Source organism: Ylistrum balloti, unplaced genomic scaffold (assembly GCF_031769215.1).
Source record: "Ylistrum balloti isolate Yb309-2 unplaced genomic scaffold, AGI_CSIRO_Ybal_v1 Utg370142, whole genome shotgun sequence".
NCBI lineage: Eukaryota > Metazoa > Mollusca > Bivalvia > Pectinida > Pectinidae > Ylistrum > Ylistrum balloti.
In genome coordinates, this window is record NW_026782148.1 from 663,867 (window position 1) to 685,985 (window position 22,119).

The 22,119-nt window shown below is 32.7% G+C and overlaps 2 protein-coding genes across 2 annotated transcripts; one reads left to right on the forward strand and one right to left on the reverse strand.

The window, feature by feature from the left end:
- Positions 1–1,648: 1,648 nt before the first annotated feature.
- On the forward strand, positions 1,649–10,596 carry LOC132550735 (WD repeat-containing protein 38-like). Its single transcript, XM_060214828.1, has 8 exons — positions 1,649–1,797; positions 4,198–4,318; positions 6,098–6,214; positions 6,849–6,946; positions 7,381–7,461; positions 7,838–7,969; positions 10,060–10,257; positions 10,504–10,596. The coding sequence occupies exons 1-8, from the start codon at positions 1,732–1,734 to the stop codon at positions 10,594–10,596; spliced, it is 906 nt and encodes a 301-aa protein (XP_060070811.1). The 5' UTR covers positions 1,649–1,731.
- A 5,291-nt stretch (positions 10,597–15,887) lies between these two features.
- Positions 15,888–20,571, reverse strand: LOC132550754 (PR domain zinc finger protein 12-like). Its single transcript, XM_060214846.1, has 6 exons — positions 20,472–20,571; positions 17,891–18,072; positions 17,285–17,440; positions 16,580–16,694; positions 16,110–16,322; positions 15,888–15,991 (listed from the first exon to the last, which is right to left on the reverse strand). Exons 1-6 carry the CDS (start codon positions 20,569–20,571, stop codon positions 15,888–15,890), a joined length of 870 nt encoding a protein of 289 aa, XP_060070829.1.
- Positions 20,572–22,119: the final 1,548 nt, after the last annotated feature.

A 22,119-nucleotide genomic window follows, 5' to 3' on the forward strand; every position in this document is an offset into this window, starting at 1 on the left:
GTGCTTTTTGATAAACACTGTTGGTAGATTGTTATATTCATTGTCACTAAGATTTGCCAAGTATAGTGGCACGGTTCAGAATATGGAAAACTGCACAAATTCGTGGAATCATGCTGTTGACATTTCGCTTTCGACCAATTTCGATTTTCCTCCTAGGTTTCAAAATTAAGGCCCTTGGCATCACTGGAAGGTCTTAAAAAACAGCTGTATCAACAGTAGCTAATTCTAAATTTATATTGAAAGGAGTACTATTCACAAAACTAGGGACAAATATTTTCCCTGTGTTACGTCACTGGTAAGCTGACTTGACTTTTGGCCAAGACATTCTGAATTATCAAGAAAAAAACGATGATTTTTTTTGTTTAGTATCTTCCCAACACCTTCCAAATGAAATGAAGGGAAGTACTTACTGTGGGAGAATCCTATACACTCTAACCGCTAAAAGGCCGAAAGGCCTTAATAGTGGGCATAAAACCCATTAGATAAATAATTGTTATGTCATCGTCCTGGGCAAAACAATGTACAGATTTTTAAAAAAATTAAACGTACCCACACTTTTGATAATGGTTTTAAAGTTTATTTTATTTATCAATTTAATATCAAAATGTCCCGATAAATTAGAAAAAAAAGTTTTAAAAAATATTGTTTTCGGTTTTATAAAGAATCATCAATGAAACTATTTTGATGCTTTACAGAGAAAAATACACTTCGTTCTAGCCAGTTCGCACAGAAGAAACAATTCAGCTATTGGTTTTTGTTCAACCTTCAGTTTTCTCTTGATAATTAAAAGTAAAATCTTTAAACTTTTATTCAAAGCTTTTCCTCTATGAAAACATAGATAAGAAAGTATGTGACATTATCAGAAACATTCCAAAATAATCATAATTCTCCCAATTAGATACAAGATGCTATGTAAATTTAGTAGAATACAGATGAAGGGTGGTAACTCTTCCAGGATTCAATGAAGTCTGAAGTCTCGCCAATAACGAGAACAAACGTATCTACTGTAAACAACATGGCTACCATTCACCATTAGGATTTCACTCATCATTTCCCTTATCACGTTGGAGTTATCGTTTGAAGGACTCGTGTTGTGTCTTTATTCTACGTATTTGTTTTATCAGAATGTTAAACAGTACAATTGAAATGACCGATCGATATGCGATAGTACACGTACGTTTAGGCTAATATACACCAACATTTTTAGTACAGTCATTTGATTTTAGAACCAATTTTGTATGACGTGCATATGTGTATCAGACATGAATTTATATATGACTGTGACACAAGGTAAAACGTAGGTGCTAGATATTCCTTCTATGGATATGATGAAAGATGTGTATCAATGAATATTGGGCCACGCGCAAAATTTACGACACGGTCGATAACTAAAACTGGAAGTCGCCCAAAGATAAGAGACCACTTTGCATAAGATATATTGGTGGTGACGTGAACAAGGTGCTGAATCTAGTTTATATATATATGGATATGCCAAGCTATAACCTATGTCATCAAAAGGATTTGTAGGCCATTAAATGTCAACGGATCCCCTTTGTTCTCCATGTCAACATGTATGTGTATCTGTAGGTCTATGTAAGCAGGTATTACAAGACCTTCAACTAACTTAAAACTTACTTATTGGATTTGACAAATGTCAGTTCTATCTATTCATACCAATGGGAGTTACTGATATTGTTTTAATGGTACTGTAAGTGTTGTCACAGACGAATCATGTTGCGAGGGCCAAGGGACTTCTCTAGTCTAGATTTGAAGCAGTTTGGTGGTCACAAAGATGAGGTAAGAATGTATTTCAGGCGTAAATTATTATTTCAAATCAGAATTAAGAAAACTGAAGAAAAATGATTTCAAAATATTTTTCTTAATTTCATTTGCATTAAAGGACAGAATTATATATATTTCAAGTCCTTTGATTCCTAACCAACATCATTTTATTTCATATATATTCAACTGTATTTTTGAACAATGCACATGATTTATTTGTTACACATTTTACTGAAGTATGTATACAGCTGGGTGTTATTTATTTTTAAGCAACCAATACCTTAGGCATATTTAAAAGATACATTCAATGAAGGACAAAGAATCTGTTATAGCTTTAGAAAATTAAACTTAATTCATGATATCCTGTCATACTGGTGCATTAAACTGTGCTTCAGTTTCTTCAAAATATAGGTTATAAATCAAAGTAATGAAAATTGAGGAGACATAAAGTGATTATATGGAGTGTCCAAGAAGAAATAGAAAATATGAAAAAATAAGGATACACTTTAATTTCAATTAATGTTTCAATCAAGTCTCTACATTTCGTATTCCTTTATTTTAATTGCTTTTAAGAGCTAATGGTAGGTTGAAGTGCTGAATGCTACTGTGAGATATCCTGGGGTGTTTTCTTGTGTATCTGATATAATGTACAGGTGAGAAATCAAACAGCATCTAGCTGACGAGTATATACTAGCGTATGTAATAGATATACTAATGAAATGTATTGAAATGGCCCATGATTTAATTTTATCTTCCTTGATCTGGAACATTGTACACATCAAACAAAACATATAACATTGCCTTTTTTTAACAAATGTGTTAACTCAAACACAGGCAAACTTATCATTTATGTAATCATTTTTTTTGTCTCTGGTTGTGATGACTATCAAAATGTCTACCCACAGGGACTTGTCATAATTAAAGGTAATCATGTAAGAATAGTTTGTGTATGAAATACACAACTGTAATATTGTGTGTGTATTGCTTTCCTGGTTTTATCGAATAGCTGCTAAAACTTGTAAATCACAATGTTAATCATAATTGTTTAATTTTTTTTTCTAACTATAGACAAAAATTAGTTGTACATTTATAAATATAATCATGCGTTGGTTTGTGTGCCGATCAGTGACCCAGTTATTATTGTTCATTGTTAAAACAACTAAAGGCATGTATTGGTAGATTTTAATAGTAGGCCTCTCTTAATACATCTTTGATATTGAGCCAAGGAAATATATATAAAATATAATTACTAACATCCAACCGCTCTGGTTGAACTGCGATAATATAGACCTTATGTATAAGTGTGTGAAACTATACAAAAAAAGTTAATAAAAACATCTTACATTTATAGTATTCTTTTTGTTAAACTCTTTTTCTCTGCAGGGACAGTAAGGACTAGTAAAGTTATTATTACAGTAAAGTAAAAACAAAAACCAGAAATATCTTAACCGATAAAAAGGAGAAGGTAGATTTATAATTACATTGTAAAAAGTAGACTGAATTGCACCACAGAAGGACCTTTTTTATAGAACTAGGTAAATTTTTAACTGGTCATGATAGTTTTAGATACAGGCCGCACATACAAGATGATTTAAGTGTAACAAAATCATCTCAGTAAGGCATTAACCCACTTTGCTGTAATACTGTCTATTTTTGTTCATGGCTCAATATGAATGGTTTTACAATTACATGCGTTTTTGTTGGCACTTGTTTAGTGTAAATTGTATAAAAATGTATATTGAGAGTAACTACGAAATTAAGGAAAATAAAACCTCCATGAAAATAAAAAAGTTTTATAGTATATAGGACTAGTTTTGCTTTTTGAGTAGAGGCCATCAGGGAATTGATAATCTATTGTCACGGTGTACGTGGGTGGAGTACATAGGTCCTAGGGCTGTTTCTTGCCTGGAAGCTCCAGATATCACCGATCGTCCTGTGCTGTGGTAGTTATGTCGTCAGGTTAGACACTTGACCCCTAGTGCTCTGCATAGTGTATTGTGGGCCTTCCGTTTGTTGTTCAATGAAATTAACACCAGCTGATACATGGAGACACCAGGGCTGCTATGGAGCGTTAAACCCAGCAAACAAATAGATAAACCTGAGTTTGGGGTCAAATTGACCTCAACACAGTATGGACCCATATAGCATTTACTTATTATCCATGATCTTATGAAACTTTCAAAGAGTTTCTGCAAAGAATTAGTTCTTGAAACTATGTACATTGGTATCTAATACTTTTTATGCTAAAATGATCTGACAAAAATGCTTTTCCCTTAAAAGCTCCCAGTTCTTTGTAAGCACCTTTAAAGTATCTAGTTTTCAATCAGTGACTGAAAGAAGAAAGTAAATGTGATTATGATGACATGGTATAATTCATCTAAAGCCCAATGATTTTTATTCATTATCTTTCTCCAGGTGAACAGTGTAGCTTTCTCCTTGGACTTCCAGATAATGCTTACAGGATGTGATGATCAAAGAGTACGATTATTTAATGCTAAGACGGGATGCATGGTGTGCAAGGTCAAAGGTCATACAGGTAACCTTAGCAAAAGAGATTTGTAGGAGCAATTAACAACCTTTTCTATGTAACTTTAGAAAGCAGCAGGGATATCTACTTAATAAACAATACTCATTGTCTTTCTGTAAGATATCATTAAGTCAGAATCATTCAGATGTTCTATCAACTTGTGTATGTTTATCTGGATTCAACTTAAGAACAGTATGATAGGATGCCAGAATGATGTGGAAAAAATATCATTGTGTTGGTGAGGAATTATTGAATTATTGAATTTTTAAAAATGAAATTTTCTAATATTATGTTCAGTTCTGATGGTCTTTTAATTCTTGTGTTTTCACTTACTCCTTATTGTACCAAGCAGCTTTGTCTGTTAGATAGTATTTATTAGATAGACACCCAGTTTGTCTGTTGGTGGTATTTATTAGATAGACACCCAGTTTGTCTGTTGGTAATATTAATAAGATAGACACTCAGTTTGTCTGTTGGTGGTATTTATTAGACAGACACTCAGTTTGTCTGTTGGTAGTATTTATTAGATAGACACCCAGTTTGTCTGTTGGTGGTATTTATTAGACAGACACTCAGTTTGTCTGTTGGTGGTATTTATTAGACAGACACTCAGTTTGTCTGTTGGTGGTATTTATTAGATAGACACTCAGTTTGTCTGTTGGTGGTATTTATTAGATAGACACTCAGTTTGTCTGTTGGTGGTATTTATTAGACAGACACCCAGTTTGTCTGTTGGTAGTATTTATTAGATAGACACTCAGTTTGTCTGTTGGTGGTATTTATTAGATAGACACCCAGTTTGTCTGTTGGTGGCTTTTATTATATAGACACTCAGTTTGTCTGTTGGTAGTGTTTATAAGATAGACACCCAGTTTGTCTGTTGGTAGTATTTATCAGATAGCCACCCAGTTTGTCTGTTGGTGGTATTAATAAGATAGACACCCAGTTTGTCAGTTGGTAGTATTTATCAGATAGACACCCAGTTTGTCAGTTGGTAGTATTTATCAGATAGACACCCAGTTTGTCAGTTGGTAGTATTTATCAGATAGACACCCAGTTTGTCAGTTGGTAGTATTTATCAGATAGACACCCAGTTTGTCTGTTGGTGGTTTTTATTATATAGACACTCAGTTTGTCTGTTGGTGGTATTTATTAGACAGACACCCAGTTTGTCTGTTGGTGGCTTTTATTATATAGACATTCAGTTTGTCTGTTGGTAGTATTTATTAGATAGACACTCGGTTCTTGTATTATAAGCATTTTTTATCTACGGAATAATTTCTTCTACAAGTTTTTCTGATCAATTTTCTGGAGAACTCAAATCTCATAAATGATAAAGTTAACCTTTACAAGATTTTGCTTTCAATTTTAAATAAAATGTAATAAATTCCTTCCTGATACCTATACCAGTATGTGTACCTACATGGCTAAACACAATGTACTTGTAGCTTTTTTCTTGACTGCATTTTTTTCTTTTTTGAATCTTTTGAAAGAGATTTGTATCTTACATGTACTTTATCAAAAACGCATTTCTAAAAAACCTAAAAATTGAGGATGTAATTGCTTGTTTGTGAAAAAACAGAAAAATCCAAAATATTAGCTATGATTACTTTTATGTTTAAGGAACTAGTAATGGAAGGTAAATATGATATGATTAGTGAATTTATAAAATACTTTGCACCAGTTAATGACCCTAATGACCTTTAATGTGTTGACGGGCCATTAAGATTGTAATAATAATAATAATATTCTGAAATTGACATCATGTGATTATTTCCCTTTGACCAGGTGCTATAAAAAGTGTGGCTATCAGTCCTGACAGTAAGACATTTGCCAGTGGATCTTATGACAAAACAATCCGACTTTGGAGGACCCGGGATGCTGAATTACTACATGTGTTATTTGGTAAGCACTTTTATATCTGTATTTTTAGAAGCTTTTAGCACTGAATACTGTTATCGTCAAACTTTTGGATTTTTGATTTTTGGTTTGCGACACAAGATTTAAAATGTAAATATTGAATTTAATCAGAAAATTATCAAGAAAAAAAACTTCATTACCTTATACTATGTAGGTACATGAATGAACAAAATGTTGTATACTGATGATCAAACACTTTAAAAGTTAAAGTAAAATTGAAGGAAAAATCATATATGTACCTGCATATACTTACCAGAAAAGTGAGTTTTCACCAATTGATGTAAGATTAATCAGCTAAAGTGTGAGTTTTTTTCTGAACATACGCCGATACAGAGGAAATGTGAAAAAAAAAATAAGGCAGTGGGATTATTCTTGAGCATGGGGATGATGATGCTTAGTTAAATATCAGGATTATATGTTTTTAGCAAATCATTCATTTATTAAGAGATAAAAAAAATGAAGTGACAGTCCCCATTATAAAGGCTAAATAAATCTCCCTCACAAAAGGTATTCAGTTGTTCAGGGGTTTGAGAGGAGATATATCCATGCTTTCATTCAATACCATATGATTTGATTTAAATTATGAGAATTATAAATGTATTGATTCGTTGATCGGCAGGCCACACTAAAAGTGTAGAAGTGGTAGTATTCTCTCCAGATTCCTCTCAGATCGCCTCCGGATCCTGGGACAGGACTGCTATACTGTGGGACGTTGAGGTACTAGGTCTTATTCTAAGTCTTTCTGACAATTGTTGACCCTCTGTGAGGAAGATACAGATGTTTATCAATGTTTGTTTTTGGATAATCGAAAAAATAAAATGTGACCAAGCACCACATCATGGTTGACAATTCCTGAAAGGCTTGTAATTACTGAAGCAAATCCCATACAATATCTTAAAGCAGAGAGAAAAAAAGAAAAATTATATTCAGATAAAGCTTAGTATTTCCATGTAGGTTAAAATTATAGACAGACAAAGCTGATTGTACCTTTGTAGGTTTAAATTAATGACAGACAAAGCTAATTAAATCTCTGTGTGTTAGAATTATAGAAAAACAGAGCTTACTATATCCATGTCGGTTTAAGTATTTGGAGATTTCTCCTTACATACCTGAACTTTCCATGTGAAGATTTTGTTGTGTTTTTTTTCCAGAAAGGATTTCCAGTTAGGATATTTTCTGGACATGATAGCTTAGTTCAATCAATTGCATTCTCACAAAATGGCAAATGGTTGGTAAGTAGTAATTCATTTTCATTAACAATCTTAGTTTAGCATTTATTGCTGTACATGTTTTTCTGGTTGAAAAAATTTGTGAAATCTTTGAAAATAAAATATGAGAGACAGGAAAAAAACTGAACATTATAATACCCATCTACTATAAAAATTGATACCTGGACAGTGTATGAATAGAGGATGTTTCTGAATAAAAATGCAGATGCTTTGTTATGTGATATTCAAATAAAGTTAATATAAGTACCTTGGTAATGCTTGGTTAGAAACCTTTAATTATTTCAAAATTTCATTATTATTTTGAAAAAAATTCTTGAATACTAGATTTATCATAAATTTGTTACTGACATAATTCCTTATGCAATATTTTGGTTTCTAGGCAACAGGGTCCTGGGATTTCACTGTTCGAGTGTGGACTCTGACCAACACAGAAGGTGAAGAGGATGTCAAGGTCTTAAAGGGTCACCACGGTAACGTGCATGCTGTGGCATTCTCTAAGGATGGCATGCTGGTATGTCAGTCATTAATGGTTCTGAAAAATGTACCCTTTTTTCTTTTTCAATTTATGTCATCTCCTCAATGTTGTATATTGTACTGATTTGCTTAAAAAATAAGTGTGATCACTTTTTTTAAATTGTTTGAAAGGTTCTGTATCAATTTTTTTTTTAAAGTGTTTAATTAGTGTAGACTAATATAGATTTAAAACATGAGTCAGCAATGAATGGATTTGTGAGATTAAATTTTCTAGTGGATGGCTATATCCTGATATTTGTATTGATATGATCAAGTTGCTTGCATAAAGTATTTTAATACTGAAAAATATTTTAACAATAAATACAACATTTGTTATTCCATCACGTTTATGCAAATTACTAAAAAAAAATGGCTATACTCTCTGGTATTATCAGTATCATTTTCTTCTATCATTCTTTAAAATAAAGTTAGAGATATCAAGCAGAACAGCATCAGAGAAGGTACTTTAATTTACTTACTACCATCTACTGGTTTTGCCATCTCCGGGCATCCTAATGAAGTCTGCAGAAGTCCTTATGAAGCTCGGAGAAGGTGAAACAGGTAGATGTACTAAAAAAGTTAAAGTATCTACTCTTACAGTGGTGAGTGATATTTCTGACTTGATTTTCCCTACTGCTCAGTCACCCTGCAACCTTGGGTATCCAGCTGGAGAGTAAAGGAACCTACAACCCGACCTTCTAATACAAACAGGGTGGGCACTACTGCCTTAACCACTCTTTAAAATATATACTTACTTTACGACACCTCACTATTAAAAAAACAGCCAGAAGTAGAGAGCACACACAGTTTTACTGAATTATATATATATGTGGTCTTGATAGTTGAGCTATTACAAGGACAACTGTTGAAATATTATTAGAGGGTTGTTGAAAGCAGGTGGTTTTTACATCAATGTGGTCCTGAAAGAAGGATGGTCTTTATATACAAGTGATATCTATAGACAGATGTACTTACAGATATGTTACTGATATAGCATGGGCTCGTTATATAGGTGATCTTTAAAGAGAGATGATTTTTATAGACAGGTGACCTTTGTACACATGTCGTCTTTATAGACAGGGGGTACTTATAGTCAAGTGAAAAGTGAGACATGTTACCTTTGTAAGCATGTGGTCTTTATATATAGGTGGTCTTTATAGACAGGTGACCTTTGTACACATGTCATCTTTATAAATAGGTGGTTGTTCTATTCATGTAAAGACAGATGATACTTCTAGACATGTGATACAGACTTGTTACCTTTACAAGCATGTGGTCTTTATATAGGTGATCTTTATAGAGAGGTAATCTTTATAGACAGGTGACCTTTGTACACATGTGGTCTTTATATATATGTGGTTGTTATATATAGATGTAGTCTCTATAGACAGGTTATCTTTATATACAGGTGATCTTTATAGAGAGATGGTCTTTATTTACAGAGGGTAATTATATATGTGTGATTTTTGCTAGCATGTGGTCTTTGTATATAGGTGATCTTTGTAGACAGATGGTACTTAAAGACAGGTGACATTTTGTAAGCATGTGGTCTTTATATATAGGTGATCTTTGTAGACAGGTGGTACTTAAAGACAGGTGACATTTTGTAAGCTTGTGGTCTTTATACATAGGTGATCTTTGTAGACAGGTGGTACATAAAGACAGTTGACATTTTGTAAGCATGTGGTCTTTATATATAGGTGATCTTTGTAGACAGGTGGTACTTAAAGACAGGTGACATTTTGTAAGTATGTGGTCTTTAAGTGGTTATTGATATACTTTAAGTTGATTTATGGACTGATGGCCTCTTTGACAAACATTCTTTATTGACAAGTGTCTTTATAGGCAGATGATTATAAAGAAAACTATTGCTATGTCATTAGATAGTTGTTAAAAGGGATGGGCTGTTTAGACAGGTTGTGTTTATGGAGTAACGGCCCCTACCTACAGGTGTCTTAATAGACAGAGTAACAAACAGTTACAGTTAGTAGCTTTTATCATCAAATGATCTTTGTAAGAACTGATCTTTGTTGATAGATAGTGTTTGGAGCAGATGTTAAAACTTAACGACCATATCTCATTGTCTAGGCGTCTGGTTCTTGGGATAAGACAGTGCGTATGTGGAACCCTAGTAATGGTAAATGCATTCACGTGTGTGAAGGTCACATTGGCTGGGTCCAAGCTATTTCCTTCTCTAACGACGGTCTTTACGTCGCCAGTGCCAGCGACGATGACACTGTCCGTGTCTGGGACGTTTACAGCGGCAAGTCCATTAAAACATTAGAGGTAAGTTTTGATTGATAGATTCACTACTGTGTCCTTCTCGCCATCAAAATGCATAAATGTCATAGCAAGCATGTATCCCAACAGAAAAAACCCCATGAAAGTATCTCTTGAAATGTGATCTGTTGCATCTAAATATTTCTTATCCAGCTGTAAACTACATATTTTTCCTGCAATATTTTAAATTGAAGAAGACACTTACTTTTTATGTGATACTAATTGATATGTGTATTTGTTTCTCTACTGCAGGGTAAGACAGATGTGGCTCATCAGTGTGCATTCACACCAGGGGGAGCTCTTGTAGCTTCTGGTGCAGCATCAGTAACATTATCGCTGACGTGACGTGGACATATGTCTTAGCTTTATATATAAATATAGATTGACTACAAATGTTATGCTATGTACTTGAGTATTTGGACATAATGTTTTATGAGTATTTTCATGGTATTATGTGGGAATTGATTTACATTTAAGTGACTGCTGCAATATATTTTGTCTCATGTTGAAAGAAAAGACCCTATCTGACTGATTATTATTGTGATCCTAAGAAAAGGACAAGATTAAGTTGCTTATTCATAAATATAGATATTTCAATAACAGACGGATTTTTTCATAATGATATTAAAAATAGTTGGGATAGGGGTGGTGGGGTGGTAAGGAGGTAGGGAGGGGTGGGGTGGTGGGGGTGGGGGTTAGGAGGTGGGGGGGATGTGTGTGTTATTATTCCAGATTTGTTTTGGTTACAGTCTCAACAGATCACCCAAAGTTTATTGTTGAAATTTGTTAGCTTGCAAAAAATGGAGCCAAATTTGCATAGCTTCCAAAACCTCATAATCAAAAGCTTTTCCTACAAATTCATGCCAGTATCAGAAACCATTATAATGCATAGCCAGCACCTATCACATACCACAATTGATGTTTTGGTATCATAAAAGCACAGAGAAGAAGGGTTTTTGTGTGTGGACGGTAAAAGTAGTATCAAAAAACTTGTTGAATAATAAATAGAAAATGATTCAAGTTAAATATGATTATGTTTGCCAAAAATATACTTTCTTTTTCGAAATGAATAACAGATCAAGTGTCAGTATGTGAATGGCCTAATTGTTGAAGGGTACCTGTATGGTACTGTGACAATTATGCCACACTTGAGAGCCAGTGAACAGTAATCATCCAATTGTCTCGCTGGCAAACTTCTTTTACTTCCAACCAATGTATTTTACAAGCATCCGACACAAAATGATTCTGGCATGTTATTACATATCTTTGTAATGGTCATGGTTTTCATACGATAATTATATTTATAAAAAACCAGAAAAAAAATATCTGTAGTGTCTTCTTGGAGATGCCAACATCTGATACAAAAAATGGATATTTGAAAAAAAAAATGTGAAAAATATATTTTGATATTTAGGATATGTGCTTTAAATTGTGCCAATAAATTCAGGATTCTGAAACATATTGTCTAGGAATTCATACGAACATTTTTATGTAATAATTTATTTACTTTGGTGTTAAGATATGTTGTATAAGAATACTGTACACACATATTTGCGTTAAGGTACATTGTGCAATTTATAGATTGTGCGTTGTTCAACTGTATCAACAAAGTGCATTTATCGTAAACTTTGGTGGACTGAAGTATTATAAAGTGTTGATACATGTGTTTTATTGGCTAATGAACTTGTTGCACATTGGGAATAAACATATTGAGAAATCTGTTTATCCATGTACATACTTTCTGCAGTAAATTTTTGGTTTTGAAAGATATTAGCATACATCGGTGTTGGAGTTTGAGGTAAGATAGTGTGGAATCCATTGAACATCGCCGACATATTATTTATCGTTGATTATGATCAGACTTCAGAACTTCCCCTTGATTCATGCTGTGTAGTATACCTAGTCAATCGTTCTAAGTATTCATTGTACGGTAACGTAAATGTGTATACACCATTTTATACTTCCACAATAATTGCTAGATAGACCACATATAGAAATTGGTCTCAGCGCAATCGTGTTTCAGTGCAGTACTTTCAGCGTAAAAATAGCCTTACTAACGAAACTTATGATGCTTGTCATTAAAGTGTATGTGAAAATGCTATCAAAAACAGAGGATTTCACAAATCTTGCATAATGTTCAAAAGTGCATTTCGTTGCATAATCTTATTTTACAAAGAAATTAAAGTGTGTGGAACGACAACTATGAAATCTATGTTAAACAATGTCGAATTTCACTTTTGTATGGAGATTTCGGAATATAGTTTTGAAAGTGGAGTGTTCGTAAATGAAATGATTAACATGACCATCATTCTGTGTTCATCCCTTCATGTTTAATTTCATTGCTTCAACATTTCTGAACTATAGAAATGATTAGAATTCTTTGATGCTACTAGCAAAATAAACGGCAAAGTCTTTGTTATATATAAGATGTGAGAACTTCTTTTCTTCAATTTAAATGTAGCTGATATCGGTCGTATTATTGCGTAAACGTTACACGCATACGTTCATAGTTTGAAGCTTTGGTTAAATTAAGGAGATGTAAATTTCCCTTGTATCTCCCGGATTGTAGTGTTAAAGAATATATAATAATTTGTAATATACTGTAATAAAACCCCGGACCACTTGCATCCTATGAACATTAATTTTTAATGGGATGTAGTGATTTTAAAGAGGTTATTCCGAGTAAGGGATTTTGATAGAACAGCTGCCTTAAATAAGACTTTTGTATTGTATATATCAAAGTGAGTCCTCTTTTGTTTATTTTTGCTTTTTGTTTATGTCTCTGTTCTCACTGCAAGTCTAGTCATTGGCACGTAATTTTGTTGTCCACGCGTTTGTTTAAAACTCATTGTTAATTGAAATTGTTTCCATTATCTTTAATATAATTCCAATATATGTGTACATTTTTTTAATTTTATGTATTTTTCAAATTAAGTACTTTTATTTGGTAATTTCTCAATTCTTGTAAGGCTGATAACAATAAGCACTCTGTATTTACATGTTTATCTGTGTTTATGCTTTTCTTCGATATATGGCACAAGCGCTTTTGTAGTGTAGACAATGTATTTTTATTCCTTCTGTTGCACAAACCTGTATCATTTTGATGTTAAAAACCCTAATAAGGCCCAGATTTAACACTCTTTATTTTGCATTAGATAGTGAATGATGAAAACAGGATCATATTGACTATTGAAATGTAATGTTGTTTAATTTCAAGTCTTGCCAAAAGGAAGTAAAAAAAAAAAACAACCTGCTAATGTATATGCTAGTACATTGAACGACCAGATAGAATTGTTAAGTAAGTCTTATTTCATTTTTAGCAGGGAGAGTAGAAATAAATAATGCCTTTTAATTTGTTGGGATGGACACGTTGACATATTTTTATCTGCTTACTGTAACACATCTATGCAAATATTTGCAAAGCAATTTTGAAATATGTCTGTCTACGAAATTTGTTCAAGAATGATATGCTGATGGCTTAAAAAGATGAAAAAGAAGTTGAAGAAACATTTTCATCAACGAAGAAATTAGGTATGTCATAATAGCTTTTGTTAAAAAACATGTACATTCGAATACCAGGAAAACTCAGATATTTCTAATAATAGACAGTATCGAAATGCTATCTGTAACTTATTCACCCAGGTAACCTGTTGACAATTGGTCATATTCTTAATGAAGTAAAAGAGAATTTGTACTCAGACATCAATCAGGTATTGACATTGCTCTTATTGAAAAGAAATGTATTAAATATTCTTTATATATTTATTATTTATATATAATCACATTTTGTTTATTCTCATTACATTATTTATACCAAAATAAACCTTTCAGTACTGGAAGTTTATCTTTTTCATGAACAACGTTTCCATTTCAACACCATACCATGAACTTGATTAAGGATGTACGGAACTCTTAATTCAATAGACAAGTATGAGATGAATTCCAGCGTAGTATCTTGGACTCTTGTGTCTTTACATACTTTGCAAGTAATGTCTTTAAGCCGAAATATGGTGCTTTATCTATTTATTTTTAATTTTGGACTACTTAGTTCGTAGTTGACGTCGTTATTCGGTGACCAGTGTCAACATAATGTATAATTCAATATAGATGCGCTCTTGCGTATTAATTTCTGGAAGTCACGTGTAGATTTCGACAACATTTTGCATGAATTATCACCACAAATCACATATTTGAAATACACGAGTCTTAAACCTATAGAAATGATCGTCGACAATCTAAAAGGGTCGACATTAATGTAAAAAATCAGACTGAGATATACAAATTGCGATAAAATATGATGATGTAAATTTAATAGTTATATGCAAGTTGAAAACGAAAATGAAAAAAAATTTTTGCAGTTTTATAAAAATTGCCTAATTTTGTTACATTTTAGTTCATTACGTATTTGACAATATTGTTCCTATTTCACATTTGTCACCCCAAACGCGACACTTGATGAAATAAGCGACTGTAATAGGACGTAGACTTTACATCAAGCTTTTCTTCCGATTTCATTTAGTTACAAAAGAAATTATGTTTTAACTCCGTTCAGTTGCCAATTTCGATAATATCATATCTAAAGACTTTTTTGTACTTAAACACTAATCAATATGTATTTTATTTACTCTAATATGTTTAATTACTTGGTGGAAAACTCCGCATGCGAAAAGATTAATGTTAACCCACTATGCATTGCTTAGTATGTTTTAGCTTTAACACATGTACATGTATACATGACAATTTCGTTTCTGATGAAAAAGGGACATATAGAAGTAACTGGATAATCAAGAAGTTGATAATATCATGATTTATTACAAAATATGTACAATGACAGTCTAATAAATAACTGATTAATATTTTGTAATTATCCTCGACTTTATAAAAATTATGATTTGCCAAAAATACATTTGATCCGTTGTAGTAACGGTGAGTTCATGCTTCCAGCAGGTCACCACAGTGCGTGCAGCATGATAGTAAAACAGGATGCCAGCATACACAATTCGACACCTACATTTAACTGCCGAAATCCCCCAAAAAAGAGAATCAGCATCTTCAAACTGACATACTGTAAACCAGCTTCCTTTTTGATACTTCTAACTTTCGAGATTTTTGCATCACAGACGATTAAGTTCCAAGAAGCATACTCTGTATGATGTGCTATTGTGAAGTGTTTTTCGTACCTGTTCTCATTCACAACTAAAATTGCACACGATAAAATAAAGGTTTACTTTATCATCATAATATGTATGTCCATGATGAATTCACATTTGACATTATAAGCCATTACTTTCGATCAACACTTTCTGCAGATTTTGAAAAGAAAAGTTTTGTTCATGCAAATGAGATGAGTGAAGCGTTATCGTCTTATCTCCGACAGTCTGTTTTGCGTGGCGATCTTTGTGTGGCGTAACACGAGAAATCGGTCAGAATGTTTGTGTGATTGTCTCATCCATGCTTTAAAAAGCACTACACGGGCCAACAAAATCACCAATTCGTTACATGTCTTCGGTAAGACTCGTGTCTTTTCGAACGAACAAATACATATTGTATTCCCACGAAGTATCTTTCAAGCACTCAAGGTTTTCAAGCATGCCCAATCTTTGAATGTAATAATCAGACCCAGGCGGGTAGTTTATTTACGAAGTATTAGGCCTGTGTCTAGCGCTTCTTTGGTGTGCTCTTAGACCTGCCAGCTGAGAGTAAGAGTTGGTGCAGATCTGACACCGGTATGGTTTCTCACCTGCAAACAGAGAATGCTTGTATTAAAATAGCATATATTAAAATAAAAAAAAAATATTATTTTTAATTTTCAAGAACATTTCACACAGCAATATTAAAATATTTATCTGTTTACAAACCTGTATGTAGTCGAATGTGATTTCGTAATGTCGAAGATTGGCTGAATCGTCTGTTGCAAAATCTGCATGTGAATGGTTTTTCTAGGGTATGAATGCGCATGTGCGACCGCAGGTTACTTCTTGAATTAAAACCACGTCTACATAGCACACAACGAAGTTTCCCTGTCGTTACATCGGCTTCCTCCCCATCAAACCGTTTCTCTACCTCAACCACTAGTTAAAAAAAACACGAATACAATGCATACTGTTGACACTGAAAATATTTTTCGTAGAATCTTAAAACGTTTCTACTATACGGACTTTGTTGACATCTCTTTGAATTTATGATAGGGTATTTTTCACCAATAATCGATTTGCTTTTTTTGGCTATTCGTTCATACACAATTAAATTTACATTTTTTCTACACGTTTTTATGTCAATAATTCTTTTAAGTACTGATTTGGCTAGTTGATTTTATTGTAAAACTTACATTTGTTATTGTTTTTCATGCTGCTTAAGTCATCCAAGTCTGGGTCTGGTATTCCCATATATAGGTTCTGAGACCGGCCGTACCAAACCAAAAGTTCTTCTTCTTGTTCAATATCCTAAACAATCGCAAAAAATATATCATTTATGAAAAAAACGTGATTATATTTCGAGCATAAACGCATAGTATTATATCATTCACATTAAACAAGACAAATTCAACGTGTGATAGAGAGTACTTTATATAAAATTTATTTTTCGTGATGACGCAGGACTTTATCACACTGAATATGAAATGAAGTGTACCGTTGTTATTGCGAAGATTTTAATAAGAAACATGAATATGATGGTCCTTGTTTCGATCGCGAATACAAATTTTCATGAATATAGCATTGAAAGAATTTTCAAAAGTCTTTAGTAACATCAGTGATTTGCTTGTTCACGTTAAGAATTTCTCTTTTCTGAGAACATACTGATAAAGGATTTATTATTATCAACACATTAAAAAATCTAGTATGAAACTGGTACCGTTATTTCAATAAAAATTGTAGTTATTGCGAATGAATGAGTATCAAAAGGAAGCAGAAAATTGTTACCAGAAAGAAATCGGTTTGTACGTACAACAATTCCATAACAGTGCTACTAATTTCGCGAAGTTGATACAGTATAACTGATAAAATTGTTCGTTCGGCACAGAGTAAATACCTACCCGTAATGCACGGTAGTATATGTCTTTTCCCGCTTGGACAACTTCTAAGTTTTGTTCGAGTTCCGATCGAGCACATTGAACAAAGGTCAGCCAGCTGGCCGGATTCCTCGTCCCGCCGTCCAAGAAATACAATACACGCCCATCCTTGTCGAATACCTGTTAATGATCAACGACATTCTTTTGAAATAAGGAATTTTGATTTTTTTTCTAACTATATTTAGGATAATCAATTTCATTTGCTATTTTAAGTCGACATAGAAGTTCTTACTTTTTCGATTCTTGACAAGCAAATATTTTAACATTCGAAACGATTTTGATTAATGTCATATGAAATGGAAACCTTACCTTTCATCACATAACTGAGAAAAGGTTTTAAATATAAAATGTTGATGGCAAAATCACTCGGGGGCAGCCTTTTCCGTTGTGCCATTTTCAATTCATGACATAACTTTATTATCCATATTATGACGTCATAATAGATTTATGATAGTCACAGTCAGATACAAATGTCAAACATCTAGACAGACAGATAAAATATTTTGTTTTTAAGCTAACGGGTTTTTTTTCAGTGGGATATCATATCTTTGGCAAGTTAAAGTGTCCTACCTCCCATGTTTTTGAGTTATCCATACTACTGTTGAGATCTCTGTGGTGCAAAATCGTTCCCACAAACGGCCCCATCTCTGTACCAGGCTTTATTTTGGATGTTGCAAACACGCCAAGCCCGGCACCGGGTAAAGTCGATCGAGCAATCACTACTTGATGTGGGAGAGGTAGGTATGAAGGATCTGCGAATATTAAACAGGTTACAAGTTAGAATACTGTATCTGGAATACTCCGACGAAGAAAAAACATGAAACAGTTTTCTACTGAGGTTGGTATTATCGCTTATATTGCGTGTCTCTGTAAACCGTTTACTTAACCAACACGTTGTAGACTTTTCCAAAATCATACTGTTTTAAAGAAGACATGATGAGTAAATAAAATCATTCTTTATTTTAAAATGAAATGCAAATTTACAACCTGCATTCATTAAATAACCCCAATACAGAAATGCTTTAGAGCTCTCAAAAAGGAAAAGGACATTGTATGAAAATATCTATACATATATGTTATCATACATTGTATCACCATTTAACTTACGCAGGAAAAGGACATTGTATGAAATATCTATACATATGTGTTATCATACATTGTATCACCATTTAACTTACGCAGGAAAAGGACATTGTATGAAAATATCTATACATATATGTTATCATACATTGTATAAACATTAATCTTCCCCATTGCTTGTAAATTCTAACCGTAATTTTTTTTCAAAAATGTCGAAAATATATCAACGTTTAATCATAAACAAGAAAACAAACATTAATTTTGAATATTGAAGTTAATGGCATTGGGGCGGAATATGACTAAAATTATCAAAACGTAACATATGATCTCCACAGTAATTTCCCTCATTTAACTGTGGTTGGTATAAAAACCGATTTCCTTTCGTATAATTAGTCATTCTATTGCTATAAGGCGACGGAACTTCCCGACATATGCCGAAGACTACTGCAATGCGGGTTTCCTATTCATACATCTGTTCACTCGACAAACGTCTTGTTCTGAAACTCATGAATTTTAATGTTCCTGCCCATGCACTTAAAGCGTAGCTAGAAGAGGTGAGGGTTGTGCTTTGAAAACACATGATGTATGACCGTTGATATGTGTTATCGTATCAGTGTAGTTGACATGTAAAGATGCCACCCCTCGTCATCATTGTCACTATACATTGATGGGTGATCAGTAGAGCGTGACCAACGAAAATCTAGCCTAGTGCAAAAGAACATAAGGGAAAGCTAGTTGATGATAATAATATTGTGGGTTTCTCTTCATTAGATTAGTTTATTAAATAAGATTCACATGCTGGTAAACAAGTCAATGAATATCGTTTAGGTTATAGCATATATAATAAAATTCTCAGTATTTGCATTTAAATTGCGTGTTGAAAGCAAAAAAATAAACATTTTGTACAGGTTCTATAAATATTGCTTTCGTTAACATATGTATTTATGTATTACAACTCATGTCATCGCATTTCATTAAAAAAGCAATTGTCATGACACAGGTGCATTCTGATATCAAAGTTACTTGAAGGAATTTTAGATTAAATAATAATTTGTTTTTGAATAAAAACAAATAGATAATGTCTTACTAAAGTGAGAACATACACGAAATACATGTAATAAGAATATATTCTAATAGAAAATAACATGAATGTATCATATGTTAATGCATTGGCAGTATATATTGCATTAAAATATGATACATCCATATTATAACAAAGCATTCTATACAATGTATCACTTCATATAATTCAATTTTTGCATTTTTATGTTATCTTTAAAAGAAAAACATCTTTTTTATTAAGCAATGCCATCAATCAGGGATTCTAATGTGAACATATTTCTCTAAAACATAGAACAATATCATTAATCAGGGACTTTGTTTTAAAGTGAATATATTTATTTAAATCATTAATCAATATCATTAATTAGGGACTTTTAATGTAAATATACTTATCTGAATCATTACGCATTATCATTAATTAGGGACTCTTAATGTAAATATACTTATCTGAATCATTAAGCATTATCATTAATTAGGGACTCTTAATGTAAATATACTTATCTGAATCATTAAGCATTATCATTAATTAGGGACTCTTAATGTAAATATACTTATCTGAATCATTAAGCATTATCATTAATTAGGGACTCTTAATGTAAATATACTTATCTGAATCATTAAGCAATATCATTAATTAAGGGTTTTTAATGTAAATTATACCAGTCTGAATGATTACGCAATATAATTAATTAGGGACTTTTAATCCGAATATATTTATCGAAATCATTCGATTGTAATATTATTTGCGGTTTTCATTTTATGTGAATTACTTAACAGCCAGGAGTAAAAACTCGTATTCTTTTTAATGAGTCAACACAAGAATATTTGAAAATTGACCACCTTCGACCAAAGTATTTGACTGTAAAGATTAACATTACTTCACTCAGAAGTTTACATTATGGTTTACGAGGCTGAATAAAAACATACACTCTACATTTTTCTTCATTGAACAAATGTTTTCTAACGAGATGAAAAAAACATAAAACAAAAAATCCTTACGCATACTTACAAACAATATCCTTCTGACTATTTCCATTGCTCAAATCTTGTCCGTATAGAACAAATCTCAGATCATTTTCCGTGAAAGTGAGCATAGTATTGTTGTCCATGACGTCGACACTCTGCTTGTGTGTGTGTCCTTGTTGGAAGATTTGATATCAAATAACGGCAAAATGTACCTTAACGGTATTTATTTTGGAAAAAATAAAAATTTATAATTCCAAACTACCCGGATGCTAAAAACTGTCGATCCGTTTAGTAGGAGAGATCTTCTGATTGGTTATTAGTTTCGTTTGAGATAATGGGACGGTCTGGCAAATACATCTACCCGCATGTCGACCACGTCACCACAAAAACAACGCGCAGTTGATTTTTGATATCGGTTTGTGCTGGGGCTCATTAGTTATTATTTTTAAAAAGTTCGCTCGTACTTGATTTTCCATGGTCTGGTTATAAAATTGCCATTTCGTTCTGGAGAAGTGATTTTCATTTTAAAACTGATTTCCTGTTAAATTTGCATTTTGCGATATTTTAAAATTTAATGTAAAATCTTTAATTTTCTTTGGGAACTTATACTCATTTATTTCGTTAACACTTAATCCAAAATCTGTACGCACAGAAACTGTTAAAGGTAAGTATGAGTAAATTTTAAACTATATTTATCCACAAATTAAAGTGCCAAACAACAATTTTTGTTTTGAAAAATCACGAAAATTAAGCCCCGCGAAAATGACAGTAAATTATGCCATATCATGCGATACAAATTACCAAATGTGATAGTGTGTTAAGACGTAGAGCAAGAACGTAATTGTTGTCAACAAATGCATAGGATTTTATATAATTATTCATGAAATCATTGGTATGTGAAATTTAAGAAAATGACACTAAAATCGATCAGTTGAAATAAAGCTGCAATGTTATAAGATGGAAGATTTGTAGTTATCATAATCATGTCATTTCTAACAAAAATATCCTTTCATTTATGTTTCATCAGAAAAATCGGGTGCACGAGCGAATTTATTTTAAAAAGGACAAGCTTTCCTAAACATTAGTAAACCAAATTAAGTGAAATGAGTAATGCATGTTATTTAGCTGTATGTGTAAAGTAATAAATCTGATTACAAATTATAGTCAATAAAATTATTGATGAAATATTATCATTTGACAGAATGTTCCCAATGCCGGGAAGTAACTGTCTTTTTACTTGACCCTAGCCATTTGTTATTGAGGAAATGGTAGTCTTTTGTGGGGGCCTTCTGGGAGATCCCGGATCATTATCTGTTATTTATTCATGTCCGCAGAGAATTTATTTTTAAATATGTAATGGCATATGGTTACACTCCTATCCCGCATCTTATTGTATTTAATGAATTTTTATCAATTTCTGCAAATAGGCTTCTACGAACTACTTGCGGGTGTATTGAACTGACACATTGTATTAAAAAATGTTTTTTCACAGCTCGGCGTATTCATTAAAGGACAAACATAGCTATAAATTCGCTAGAGTAAAACAATACAATTGGCTAATTAAAAGCATTCGGTTTGAAGAGTTGATTCAGGCCCGCATATCATCGCGGAGAAAATCTCTGCCCAAAGCGACCCGCATTTTTGACGAATAAGACGCGGATAACGCCCCAACCATTGGAAGGCTTTTGAGG

What these genes read in the sequence shown, in the direction of transcription:
- LOC132550735 (XM_060214828.1), top strand. Translation starts at nt 1,732, where the DNA reads ATGTTGCGAGGGCCAAGGGACTTCTCTAGTCTAGATTTGAAGCAGTTT. An exon ending in CTATACTGTGGGACGTTGAG is followed by an intron (nt 6,947 to 7,380) that starts GTACTAGGTCTT and finishes TTTTTTTTCCAG; the next exon opens with AAAGGATTTCCAGTTAGGAT. An exon ending in AGTCCATTAAAACATTAGAG is followed by an intron (nt 10,258 to 10,503) that starts GTAAGTTTTGAT and finishes TCTCTACTGCAG; the next exon opens with GGTAAGACAGATGTGGCTCA.
- LOC132550754 (XM_060214846.1), bottom strand. Translation starts at nt 20,571, where the DNA reads ATGGACAACAATACTATGCTCACTTTCACGGAAAATGATCTGAGATTT. An exon ending in ATAACTCAAAAACATGGGAG is followed by an intron (nt 17,441 to 17,890) that starts GTAGGACACTTT and finishes GATCATTAACAG; the next exon opens with GTATTCGACAAGGATGGGCG. An exon ending in TCACATTCGACTACATACAG is followed by an intron (nt 15,992 to 16,109) that starts GTTTGTAAACAG and finishes CTCTGTTTGCAG; the next exon opens with GTGAGAAACCATACCGGTGT.